Source organism: Gracilinanus agilis, chromosome 2 (assembly GCF_016433145.1).
Source record: "Gracilinanus agilis isolate LMUSP501 chromosome 2, AgileGrace, whole genome shotgun sequence".
NCBI lineage: Eukaryota > Metazoa > Chordata > Mammalia > Didelphimorphia > Didelphidae > Gracilinanus > Gracilinanus agilis.
In genome coordinates, this window is record NC_058131.1 from 342921309 (window position 1) to 342935181 (window position 13873).

Genomic DNA, 13873 nt, shown 5'->3' on the forward strand with positions numbered 1-13873 from the left:
CCTACCACCCCCTTTCCAGAAAAATTATTACTTAGCACCCCTGGAAATTAATTTTTTAAAAAATTTAATAGCAATTAATAGGAAAGATAAATGCACCTGTGGCCATTACCGCCTTCCTAGATTGCTGCAGCACCCACCAGGGGGCGGTGGCGCCCACTTTGGGAATCACTGAGTTAGACCTTCAGAGGGCTCCTGTAACTCTGAGGTTCTGTAGGGCTACCCGCCCAGCCTATCAAAGAGGGTCCCTGAAAAGGAGGGAGATACAGGGGCTTTTGAGATATTAAAGGGGTTCTGGATGCAGAATTATTGCTTCCACCCCACTTAGAGACCTCACAGAGTCTGGCAAAGGCATCCCAGAACCTAGAGAGTGAACTCTGAGGTCCTGACTCTCCTCTTGCCCATTTTCCTGTTCTTCTGGCCCAGTTCCATCCGTAACTCTCAGAATCCTTGGCCTTGGAGTCAGCTTCTTCTTATACAATACCTCAAAGACCAGGTAAGAGCAACGGCATCCCAGAGTTCTGTAAGACAAGGATGTGGTGCTGATTATCAATGGGTGTCCATCAGCAATGCTTGTAAAATTCTAGATATGCAATGATAGGAAATAGGTCTTGATCAGTGACACATGTAAAACCCAGTGGAATTGTGCGTCAGCTATGGGAGGTAGGGGAAGGAAGGAGCATAAATCTTGTAACCATGGAAAAATATTCTAAATTAATTAAATAAAAATGTCCAAAGCAAAACAAAACAAAATCCTAGATATGGTTTATAAGTGGTGAATCACGATGGGTGATGTGGGCATCACCCTTGTGGTCAGCATTCTGTGAAGGCTAAGAGAAAGCCATGTGGCTGGGCTGCCTGGCCTGCTGACCCCTCCTATCATGGGTCTTGTTGACAGTGCCAGACCATGAACTATGTGGGCCAGTTGGCGGAGACGGTGTATGAAGCAGTGAAAGAACTGTACCAAGGCCTGAACCCTGCCACACTATCGGGTGGTGTCGATGTGTTAGTAGTGAAACATCCAGATGGCTCCTTCCTCTGCTCCCCTTTCCACGTTCGTTTTGGCAAGTTGGATGTCCTGCGAACCAAGGAACAGGTGGTGAGTTGCAGGGTCTGGGGGAAGTCCCTCAGGCTTCTCCTTGCCTCTGGGTCATCTTGGCTCAGGGCCCTGAGTATTGTCCTGGAGCAAGGGAGAGCCTTCCTCCCTTGGGGATTTACCCCAAGTTAACACTCTCTACTTCATAGGGTGATTGGGCTGGGGGGAATGGCACCATCTCCTGCTTCAGGGCAGAGAGCATCTTGGGCTAGGCGGTGTGGTAATGGGGTAATGGATTCAGAGGTCTGGAGTTTGAGTCCTAGCTCGTCTCCTTTCTTTCTGTGTGTCACTGAACATCCCTTCTCTTTAAAATGAGAACATTGGCCTAGATAACCCTAACCAATATGGACAAAGGAGAATTACCTGAGAGACATGGTTCCCTCATCCCTTCTCAGGTTGACATTGAAATTAATGGGAAGCCAGTGGACCTGCAAATGAAACTGGGAGTTGATGGAGAAGCTTTCTTTGTCCAGGAGCCAGAAAGTAGTGAAGTGAGTGTATTACCCTAATCTAAGTCTCTTTTCCCCCTGCCCTTGCCAGAGATTTTCTAAATAGCCTCTGCCTTTTCCCTTTGCTTTCTACTCAGCTCCCAAAGTGCCAGGGTGGGCCTGAGTGCATTGCCAGACCAATCTGTGGGTCTATACTTTGGGGAGATCTTCAAAGGGTCCCTGGGATCTGGGATGAAGCCCTGCTGATATTCACACTATAGCACATGGGCCACTTGCTTCTCTAAGTGTGAGGCATGGGCTTTGGAGGAACCTTGGAAAACCTGGATTTAAACTGGGCCTGACACTAGTTATGTGACCCTGGACATGTCACTTAATATCTTTGTACCTCAGTTTCCCTGAGGGTTATTACACAGATCAAACAAGATAAAACAAGCAAAGTGTTATGCAAGCCTTAAAGCCATAAATGCCTGTAAGTGTTCAATCCCTTATTGAACACTTATTCTGTTTTGGCCGCTGAAAAAATAATGATCATTATTATTTTCTAGGCGGTAAGGTTGACAAAATGATTTTCCCATAACGGTCTCTGAGATAATGCAAATATTTCCCCCCAACTTGTTTTGGTCCCTGAAAAAATAATGATCATTATTATTTTCTAGGCATTAAGGTTGACAAACTGGTTTCCCCATAACAATCCTCTAAGATAATGCAGATATTCTTTTCCCCATTTTGTATATGAGGAAATTGTGTCTCAAAGAAGGGGAGTGACTTCCATCAATCCACCCTTCTATAAATGTTAAGTAATCATTCACTGTGTGCTGGACTCTAGGGCAAAAATCTGGCAATACAAAGAAAGTCAAAAAACACGTCCCAGCCTACCCGAAGGAGCTTACATTCTAATGGGAGAAGGAAGATACATAAATTTGGTACTCATAAGATGGAGAGAGAGTAGATAGGAGGTAAGAGGGAAAACACTAGCAGTTGGGATCATGCACTTATGCGTGTATATATGTATGTAGAGAGAAACTAGGAAAAGCCTCATGAAGAAGGTGATCTTTGAGCAAAGATTTGAAGGAAGCCAGAAAGTGGAGGTGGAGAAAGAAAGTGTTCCAGGCAGAAGGGACAGCTAGTATAAAAGTATGGAAGCAGGAGATGGGGTGGGCCAGAGTGGCTAGAGTGTGGGAGGCAAGTAAAATGTAAGAAGGCTGGGAAAGGGACAAAGGGTCCAGGTTGTGAAGGGTATAAGAACCAAGACTAGAATTTAAGTCTCCTAAATATTGTATTACCTTTTCTACTACATCTCACAAAGTGCCAAACATTCTCTGGACTCCAGACCTCTGCCTGAATAGTGTCTTAAACCCAATAGGCCTTCTGTGCACATGTGCATGGAGAGAGTGGGCAGTCAAAGAAGGCTTCCAAGTTCTCACAAGGTCTCCTTTGGGCCTGACACTCCCTGTCCCCAGGAGGATCTCCCCTTCAGCCGGTGTTGTTCGTCTTTCCCTTTGGACACCTCGAATGAGATGCTGACAGACTTCATTGTGGATGCCCGCAGAAAGAGCGCACGCCCACGCAGCATCTCTCGGAAGAAGCGCCTCCGGAAGAAGGCCAAGAAGAAGGATGAGAAACTACCAGGATCAATAATATCAGCAGATACAAGTTCTGAGGAGCTGGAAGATGCATATGAGACATTACTAGAAGATAAAGCCTCTTCCTTGTGAGTGAGAAGGCCATAGCAGGTTGGGATTTAGCTCTCGTTCCTCAAACTTGGGTGGGTTAGGCCTTCCAATTCAGGGTCCCTCGAAGGAACTGATGGTTGGAGTCTTTCTTGGCCAAGTGTTTAGGTCAACAAATATTAGCAGGTATGGTGCAGCCTATCCAGTGCTGGGCCCTGGGGAGGGGAGTGATACAGAAATCTACCATGGGTTCCCTGCCCTTGTTTGTGTGTATATGATGGAGAAAGGGGGGAATTTGTCTAGTTGGAGAGAGAAGATGCAGGCATGGAACAATTAGAGTCATTTAAGGGAATATGTGTGTACATATATGTGGTGTAGAGAGAATAGAGCGACTGACCACCATAACCAGTATCTATCATCACAATAGCTAGTACATATATAGTACTTCAAGGATTGCAAAGCACCCTACATATATTATTTCATTTGACCTTCACAACCCAACATAGGAGGTACTGTCATTATTCCCATTTTATAGATGAGGAAACTGAGACGGGGAGAAATAAAGTGATTTGTCTAGGGTCACATAACTAGTATCTGGGACAAGATTCAAACTCAGAGGGCAAAGACAGAAAATCTTCTTACCAATCACCGTGTGACCTCCCCTCTCTTCCCTGATTCATTACACCTTGCCTCAGCTCCAACCCATGAATTCACAGGATCCCATTTCTAACATCTCTCAGCTATGAGAGATACCTTAGAAATCATTAAATCAAACCCCTACATTTTGCAAACGAGGAAACTAAGATGTAGCTAAGGAGAAGTGACATTTCCAAGGTAACATAGGCAGTCAGTAGCAGGACTCTCCTAGAGACCATGTCTTCAGATTCTGGGCTCCCCAAAGATCCAGGGACGATGTGGCTTATGCCAGAGCCCTGGAAACCCCTTGATCACTCAATCAGTCAGCAGGGATCTGTTAAGTACTTGCTATGAGCCAGGAAGTATACTAGGCCCTGTGATATAAGAAACAAAGAATGAAACAGTCTTTGTTATGTGCAAGGAGTTTATATTCTAACGGAGGAGACAACAATATCTAAATAATATATGACAAAAATATAAGAAAATAAATGCAAATCTGCATAAGGTTGTTAATATAAGGAAGTTAGAAATGAAGTCAAGAAGACTTGAGTTTGAATCCTGTCTTGGATACTAGTTATGTGAACCCGGGTAAATCACTTAATTTTTGCCTGTCTCAGTTCCCACATTCATAAAATGGGAATAATGATAGTACCTCCTAAACAGGGTTGTGAAGATCAAATGAAACAACGGGAAAAGTGCTTTGCAAACCTTGAAGCACTACATATATAATCGCTATTGTTATCATAGTTACTATACAAGACTGTTTGGAAGGGGAGGCACCAGCAGTTGGGGAGGGTCAAGAAGGACCATGTGTTTGGTTTTCTCTTTTGATTTTTGAAAAGGAAAAGATTTCCATTTCAGCATTGTCAAAGAGTCCAACATTTTTTCTGCTTTGAAAACTGTTCTCTTGAATCCCCAGTTTTTTAGGGACTACCAATCATCCCCAGGCCTTGCTCTCTTTGGGACCTGGGGAGGTACAGGACCAATGTGGCAGTAGGTATACAAGAGATGCTTCTGGTTCTCCTCTGACTTCTAGGGGTGGGCTTTGGGCCCTCAAGGACCCCAGGCCATACTTCTCTCTTATTTTTAATGTCTTTGTCTTCTAGGAGACACAAGGCATTGGCCTTCCCTTGCTCTGTGGGCGATGAGGCCCAGGGTGGTGGGAGCATGGCCTCTCCTTTCTCTCTCCTGTATGTTTCCCTGTCTTACTAGGTTTCAGTTTAAGGATGATGTCCATAGGCAGTTTCAAAATCCATATCTTTCTTCAGTTGGGGAAAGCCAATGGAAGGAGAGGTACAAGAATGCATCACTGGGCAGGCTCGTGGTCACTCACTCAGGGGGGACTGTTTTTCAGGTAGCTGTAGGAAAGGAGGCGGGAGGTAGGATGCATGAAGACCACTTCCAAAGGAAAGTTCAGTGCTGGGCTGTGGCAACTACCAGCCTTAACTGCACTGGGGTGAGAGCTGAGCCAGTGCAGGCCACGGGTAAGCAGCAGAGAAGGGAGGAGATGAGCTTGGCAAGAAGAAGAAAATAAATCTTTTGTTGGCAGATATTCTTTCAGTTCATCCTCAGAATATCTAACATCCTTCAAGAGTGATTCTGAGGTGGAGAGAGACTCAGACTGCAAGAGGTCTAAATGCCATAAGTCATCGTGCTGCTGCAGGAAGCCTCGGGTCAGCAAGTGGGAGCTTGACTTTGTCCTGTTTTGGGAGAAAGGGATTTGGAGAGGTCTCTATCCAAACAGCTATCTCTCCCTAAGGCCATAGACGGTGATGATGAGCATGTGGGGCTTCCTTTGGGTACCATTAGAGAGATCCCTTGTCTAAGTCACTGTCTCCCAGAGGTGTCCCAGCCTTGGGGATGGACAATAGAATCCCTGAACTCAATAAGATATCTTTTGTGCCTGTGGGCCCAGTTCCCCCTCTTACCTCCCTACTCCCCATCAACTCCCTGGGGCAGGGGTAGGATCTACAAGACCTCAAGTGCTCCTTAGATCCTGTTGACTTAATCTCTTCTACTTGTTTGTCTGAAGGTGAAGAAATTTGAGTCTTCGGACAGGATGAGGGAAGAGAGTTTCGATACAACCGTTCCTTATTTTTGGGAAGAGTCAAATGAAGATTTACCCAGTATGGTAGAATCTGAGTCTTTGTTACATTACGCTCAAGCCATTACTGGCTCCTCTTCTGCGTTTCACATGCCAACACCCCAAAAGCGTAGCCGTCTTCCAAGTATAACAGAGATGTTCCAAATGCCACAAATAAGCATTGCGCCAGTCAATAAGGAGAATAAAGCTGAGAGCTCTCAGAAGATGCACTCCTCATCTGGCTACGGAATGCCAGCCAACAGGCAGATGGTTCAGGGAGGCTCTAATCCCTCTGCGCAGAAAACAGAAAGCAAGGGTAAGAACAGCAAGGGAATGTGGATGGGCAGGAGGTATGGGAGAGGAAGCAGTGATGTCCTCCCCAGGCTAGGATCAGCCCAGATAATATTTTTATGGTCCTGAATTTACCTAATGCCATGGGATCTGCTTTCTCATGCCCACATTGATACTACCTGGCCTGAAACTCCTTTCCTCTGTACCCAGGTTCACAAAAGAGAAGCTATCACATGGGACCAAATGATATCTACCTTGAAGACTTGCCTTCCCTTAATTCAAGTAGTGCTGCCCTTTACTTCCCCCCAAGGTAGTGGAATTCTTATCATTCTCTCTTTTGTAGGGCTCTTTTAAAATTTTTTCAATTAATAAAAAAATCTATTTTCTCTCTCTAACTTTCTTCTCCCACCCTCCCCCACTGGAAGAAAAGAACAAGAAAATTCTTGTAACAATAATACATAGTCAAGCCAAACTAATTTCCATATTCACAAAACTAATTCCCACAAGTTTCAAAAAAAGTCATCCCTCTGTCCATCACTTCTCTGTCAGGAGATGAGTAGCATGTTTCGTCGTCAGTTCTCTGGAATCATGGCATAAGTCAGAGTTTTTAAATCTTTCCAAGTTATTTTGATAATGTTTTTATGTAAATTATTCTGCTTACTTCCCTCTTCTATAGACTACTATTCCCATTTGCTTATGTATATTGGATATCCAATCTATCCCGTGATCCCTTTATTTCCTAAACAGTACAAATCATTTTGACTTATTACAGCTTTATTGTATATATAGTTTGAGATTTGATACCACTAGGCTCCTTCTCCCCCTACTTTTTTCAAAAATAATTTCCCTTGAGATTCCTCTAGTTCAGTGATGGGCAAACTTTTTAAAGAGGGGGCCAAAGGAGAGGAAATGCTCATCTGTCAGTCTGTTTCTAAGGCAATTCTTTCGAAGTTTCATTGTATTGTATCCTACTTATTGTATTCGTCAGATTAGGAATAATGTCTCCTGCTGGGATAGAACATTTTAGGGGGCCACATCTGGCCTGCAGGCCATAGTCTGCCCATCACTGCTCTAGTTTAATTTTGTTATTTTTTTCCCCTCTAGCTCTATAAAGTAATCTTTTGGTAGTTTGGTCAGTATGACACTGGATAAGTAAGTTGATTTGGGTCTTACTATTTTCTTTTTTTGATCCTGTCTAAAGTTTTAGGGACTCTCATTCCTCAGAGTGGAGAGCTGGCTAAGGGTGCCAGGGTTCCTACTAGAGTAAAGTAACAGGGAGCTCATGGGAAAGTTGCCTTTAAATTATGTACAAAAAGTTATTAAAAGGTGTCTAGCCCATTGAGGCTACTAGTAGGCCTCTACTCCAAAGAGATCAAAGAAAGACAAAAAGGACACATGCACAAAATTTTTTATAGCAACTTTCTTTTTGTAGTGGCAAAGAATTGAAACTGAGGATGGCTGAACAAGTTAAGAAATATGAATATGTTGGAATACTGTTATGCTGTAAGAAATGAAGAAAGGGATGATTTCAGAGAAACCTAGGAAGACTTGTATGAACTAATGAAAAATGAAATAAGCAGAACCAGTAGAACAATTTATATAATAACAACAATATTATGGAGAAAAACAACTTTGGAAGATTTAGAAACTCTTACCTAAGAAATGACCAACCCTAATTCCAAAGAATTTATGATGAAACCTGCTACTCACTTCTGCATAGAGAGCTGTTGGACTCAGAGTGTAGACTGAGTTATTTGGGGTTGGGATGGGGAAAGATATGGCTAATGGGGGAGTTTATTTTGCCCAACCATGTATATTTGTAACAGGGAAAGAAGGAATGAAAAAAATAAGTACCTTTTTTTTTTTTAATTTTAAACCCTTAACTTCTGTGAATTGACTTATAGGTGGAAAAGTGGTAAGGGTAGGCAATGGGGGTCAAGTGACTTGCCCAGGGTCACACAGCTGGGAAGTGTCTGAGGCCGGATTTGAACCTAGGACCTCCCGTCTCTAGGCCTGGCTCTCAATCCACTGAGCTACCCAGCTGCCCCCCAAATAAGTACTTTTTAAGTGATTGCTTATGTGCCAGGAAGGGTTTCAATATTGTCTTATTTGATCCTCCCAACAGCCCTGGGAGGTAGATGCTATTATGATCCCCATTTTACAGTTGAGGAAACTGAAGCAAGCAGGCTAAGTGACTGGCCCAGGGTCACACAGCTAGGAAATATCTGAGGCCAAGTTTGTCTCTTAATAGTGAGGGGAAACGATGGAAGGGAGATAAAGTGGATATTTGTTGATTAAAAAATAAAATAAAGTTTAGTTTGGAAAAAAGAAGAAAGATGTTTTCAGTAAAGGTTCACTCATTCCCTTTGATTAACCCTGTAGAAGGAGTGGATTTCTGGGAAAGTCAGCATAGTTCCATTATGGTAGCAGCAAGTCCATCCCTAGCCCCTTCAGTAAATCATCACTGCTTCTTCCTCCTGACTCAGTTGTTCTAGGTGTGATGACAGATTCTGGGATGCATCCACCCACCCAGAGATCATTCAGCCCAAGATCCAAGTCCCAGAAGAACAGAAGAATAACATTACGCTCTCTCTATGTGGTGGATTGAATGAAAACCAGGGCATCTCCACAGGTGAGTCCAATGGTAGTCTTTCATGGGGGGGCAAAGGAGATGGATCCAGGGAACCCTCTTTTCAAGACCGAGGTGGGAGGCAAGGAAGGAAACCTTCAATAGATGTGAAAAAGGTCTATGGTGGGCATTATTCAGTCTGGTCATTGGTGTACCAAGGCTGCCCTCATCCCCCAAACAGCTGAGCCCCCAAGGAAGAAGTGGCCTTCGGTCTCTTTGTCCTCCTCTCCAGTCCCTTCATCCCTTGGTCTCTCATATCTGTTTTTGTTCTCCTTCTCTCATTTTCCTCCCCTTGCCTATAGAGAAGTTTTCCAAACACATCATCTCCTACCAGGATCTCGCTAATGACCCAGGAATCCTGCAGGACCCCAGACTTGTGGTGAAAATCGAAGATAAGTAAGTCTCCCTGGAGGAGCAGGGTCAAGGCAGGAGGCGTTTGTCTTCCAGTGGGCAGACATGTTTCCCATCCTTCTAGGAGCCCAGATCAGAAAGATGGCTATTGCTCTGAGTCTGAACCACACACTCACTTTGCTCTTAAACCACCTTGTTTCACCTCTGCATGGCAGAAAGTCTAGGGGATGCCATCTTTAGGCACCTAGAACACTCGTGCTAAACATCCCCAACCTTCTCTCTGAGCAGTTCAGACCGTGTTTCTGGGGATAAAGCATATCTCAGAGCCTTCTCCATTTAGAGGCAGCTAGGTGACTCGGCAGATAGAGGACAGGGCCTGGAGTTGGGAAGATCTGAGTTCAAATCTGGCTTCAGACAGTTACTAGCTATGTGATCCTGGGCAAGTCACTTAAATCCTGTTTATCTTACTTTTCTCATCGGTAAAATGGGGATAATAACAGCACCTACTTTGCAGGATTGTGGTGATGATCAGATGAGATGATATTGTAAGGTGCTTAGCATTGTGTGGGACGTACACACTATATATGTTTATTCCCCTTCCACCTCCCCCCATCCTGCCACCAAACCCATGGGAAACCTCTGTTTGGTAGAGGTGTATTTATCAAATATATACCCTGTATAAAAGCTATAAATCTTATAGAACTAAAATCCCCAAACATATACCCAAATAAACAAGTGATAAATCATGTTTTCATCTGTATTCCAACTCCAATCGTTTTTCCTCTGAGTGTGGATAGCATTCTTTTTCATAAGTCTCTCAGAATTGCTCTGGATCTTTTATATTGTTGTTAGTGGGAAAGTCTGTCACATTTGATTGTTTCATAGTACTGCTGTTATTGTGTACAATGTTGTTCAGGTTCTGCTTATTTCACTCAACATCAGTTCATAAAGATCTTTCCAGCTCTTTCTGAAATCATATTGCTTATCATTTCTTATAGCACAATAATATTCCAACACCATCATATACCATAATTTGTTCAGCCATTCCCTAATTGATGGACATCCCTTCAATTTCCAATCCTTTGCCACCACAAAAAAGAGCATCAATTCTTTGATTAAGAAAATATACAAAGTCAAAAAAATTATTGGGAAATTAGCGGTTGATTCCATCAAAAAGACATATGCATCCTGGCCAAAGAAACCAGGATGGGAGCCCGTCTGGAAAGGTGGGCCTATTAGCAGCATCTCCCAGGTCCCTTTTACAACATTTTTTTTACTTTGTTATCCTATTTTCTTTATATCTTCCTTTTTTTATAATATTCATTTCTAAATACATTGTTCCACTCTCCCCAATCCAGCCATATATCCTTTGTAGAAGAGAGAAAAATCAGCAAAAGCAATTGAAATATCAGCTGTGTCTGACAGTCTATGTAATATTCTACACTCATATTTTCTCTTCATCTTTGCAAAGAAGGGTGGCATAGTTTCTACACTGATCTAAAACTTTGATTCTGCGTATCTATGGTTATTCTCTTTGCCAGGGCTGGCTAGTGTATCCTTTCCATCACTGTTAGCTAAGTTATATCCACATCTGCTGTTCACACTCTGCATTTTATATGTGAAATTCTTACTTCGTTCCAAACAATCCCTGAGACCCCATAAACTGAAACACACAAGGAAATCCTGAGCATGAGAGATGCCAACTCACCCTAAATAGCTCCCCCCGGGACCTGGCTGCCTGAATTCTTGGAGCTGCCTGCCCCAGAGTCCCTGAGCCCTGCAAGCTGCCTGTTAGACTTTAGAAGCAGGAGAGTAGTGTTCCAGGCCCAGTTTTTAATACTTACTAGCTGTGTAACCCTAGGAAAATGCCATTTAGCCTCTGAGCCTCAACTTTCTCAAATATAAAATGGGGATGGATAATACTGATAAATGTTAAAAGATAAAAACATTTTAAGGTTAAAGCCTTAAAAATATGAATTACTAACAAATAATAAAAAATGACATTCACATAGTGCTTTAAGGTTTTTTAAAAGAGCAGTGAGGTGGATAGAACTCTAGGCGTAGAGTCAGAAAAACTGAATCCAAATCCAACCTTAGGCACTTACTATAAGTGAAACCCTGGGGAAGTCAGTTAACCTCCATCTGCCTTAATGTCTTCATCTGTAAAATAGAGATAATAGCATCTACTTCCTAAAGTGGGGGGCAGCGAGGTGGCACAGTGAATAGAACTCTCCCACTAGATTGTAAACTCTTCTGGAATCAGAAGACCTGAGTTCAAATCTGGCCTGTGACACATACAAGCCATGTAACCTTGGGAAAGTCACTTAATATTTTTTGCCTCAATTTCCTTATCTATAAAATGAGCTGGAAAAGAAAATGACAAACTCTAGTAGTGTATTTGCCAAGAAATGGGACCCAAATGGGGTCACAAAGAATCTGACACAACTGAACAGCAACAAAAGATTTTCTAAGTCCTTTACATATATTATCTCATTTGATCCTCACAAAAACCCTCTGTAGTCAATACTATTATCCCCATTTTTAAGGAAACTGAAGTTGAGAGACACTAAGTGATCATCTGGGGTCATAAAGCTCCTACATAAAGGTCTGAGTTGGGATTCTGAATCTAGTCTTCCTGGCACTGACAGTCTCTTCTCTCTCCACTTACAGAATTAGAATCAATCCGTGAGTGAGTATTTTGTACCTACAAATGGATCGACATTGGGGATCCCAATACAAAGAATGAAGCAATCCTTACTCGAGGAGAGCTTACAATCTAGTGGGAGAGTAAATATACATACATACATGTGTAGGCATATATAGACAGATGTGTAGGTGTACATATATTTAGGAAGAAATATAAGTAAGAAAAAATTAAATAGAAGGGAGTATGTTTACATTGGGGACTTGAGGGAGGAGACTAGCAGTTGGAGGATAAAAATAAAAGGCTTTGTAAAGAAGATGATCCTTGAGGGTAAGGAGAGAAAGCTTGCGGGATTACCAGTATGATGGTATGGAGATGGGAGAGGACCAGAGGGTTTGGGGGAGATTACAGAGGCAATAGAAGGACTACTGTCCAATGAGGCTGAAAGGAGAGGTCTAAAAGCTAAACAGGTGGGCAATAGGAAGCCGCTGGAGCCATAAAGTCAGAGTGAACTTTAACAGCAGTAGACAGGATGGAGTGGTATGGTCAGGGCCTTTCAAAACAAAGGGAAGAACTGGGAGGCTGATTCAGAGAGGCAGGGAGAGCCTGAACTAGGGAGCTGGGTGAGTGGAGAAAATGAGGTGGATTTTAGAGGTGTCATGAAGGGAGAAACAGAGAAGTGGGCCTGTGACAAAATTGATGATTGATACAATGACCCTTCATGATCCTAGAGGACTAATGGTGAAACATGCTATCTGTGACAGTGAGGTGATGGATTTTAGGGTACAGAATTATATAGACACACACACACATACACACATATATGTGTATAGAGAGATACACACATAAATACATAAAGATGTATATGTGTCATGGGTATTCATAGTCAATGGTGGAAATTTGTTTTACTTGATTAGGTATATTTGTTCCAGAAAAGTTGTTTTTTTTTTCTCCCTTTTTCAGTGGGATGTATGCTAGGAGCAAGAGAAAAGAGATTTCTGTTAATTTTTTAAATAAAGAAGTAGGGGATGCTACAGATGTGAAATGTTACATGAACTTTCAGATGAGATCACTATTATTTGTATAACTTTGTTAGAAGAGATCTCTCGGGAAGGAGGAATAATCTAGAAATGTTTATAATGTGAACAGAAAACAAACTCACATCAATAAAACTGAAAGTATATTTAAAAAATAACCAGGTAGGAGGAAAAGTGGGAGATAGGTTGGAGGCCAGGGGGTAAGAGATTATCTCTCCAACCTTGCTTGACATGACAAACTGGCCTTCTTTCAATTCTTCACATAAACCGAAGGGAATATCCGGGAAGGAAAAGTGGTCATTAATGTCACATGTAATAAAGTAGAATGAGGCCTGGAAAGAAAAGGTCATCAGATTAAGCAATTCAGAGGCCACTGGTCACTTTGAAGAGAGTAGTTTCAACTGAGTAATGAGGTCAAAAGTCAGATTGCAAAGGGTTAAGGAGTGAATGAGAAGAGAGGGAGCGGTGGCAGCAAGTGCAGACAGACTTTTCAAGGAGATGGCTGCAAAAGAAGAGATATAGGGCAATAGTATGAATTGTAAAGTCTAATGAAGATTTTTCTTAAGGATTAGGGGAGATTTGGACATGTTTGAAAAGGGACCAAAAGATAGAGAAGTTGAAGATCCAAGGGACAAAGGACACAATCTACTAAAAACGATGGGAGGAGGTCAGATCGGTGCCCACTTGGAAGAGTTGCTCTTGCCAAGGTGAAAGGCCACTGATTAGTCAGAGACTGGGGAAAGGAGAGAATGGGACAAGTTAAGGAGTATTGAGTTGAAGAAGGAGTTCATCTAGTGGCGCCCAATTCTAGTCAGTAAAGTAAGAGGCTATGTTCTCAGCCGAGAGAGCTGGGGGAAGGAGAAGTCTAGAATGGCTTCTTTGGGTGTTAGAGAGGAAGAAGACTGCTTTGCTGTATCGAAAGGGCCCAGCTTAAGTCAGATAAGTACAGATAATTTGTAGTGTCCCCCATCAGCACGATTTCATTCAGCA

General features: G+C 42.6%; 1 protein-coding gene across 1 annotated transcript in view; it reads left to right on the top strand.

Moving 5' to 3' along the window:
- Positions 1 to 904: 904 nt before the first annotated feature.
- LPIN3 (lipin 3) overlaps positions 905 to 13873 on the top strand; it is a 29886-nt gene continuing 16917 nt past the window's right edge. The window contains exons 1-8 of the mRNA XM_044661569.1: positions 905 to 1096; positions 1489 to 1584; positions 3003 to 3253; positions 5398 to 5521; positions 5881 to 5974; positions 6433 to 6532; positions 8709 to 8854; positions 9154 to 9247. Coding sequence (XP_044517504.1) covers positions 905 to 1096; positions 1489 to 1584; positions 3003 to 3253; positions 5398 to 5521; positions 5881 to 5974; positions 6433 to 6532; positions 8709 to 8854; positions 9154 to 9247 — 1097 coding nt within the window. The remainder of the gene's footprint in view (positions 1097 to 1488; positions 1585 to 3002; positions 3254 to 5397; positions 5522 to 5880; positions 5975 to 6432; positions 6533 to 8708; positions 8855 to 9153; positions 9248 to 13873) is intronic.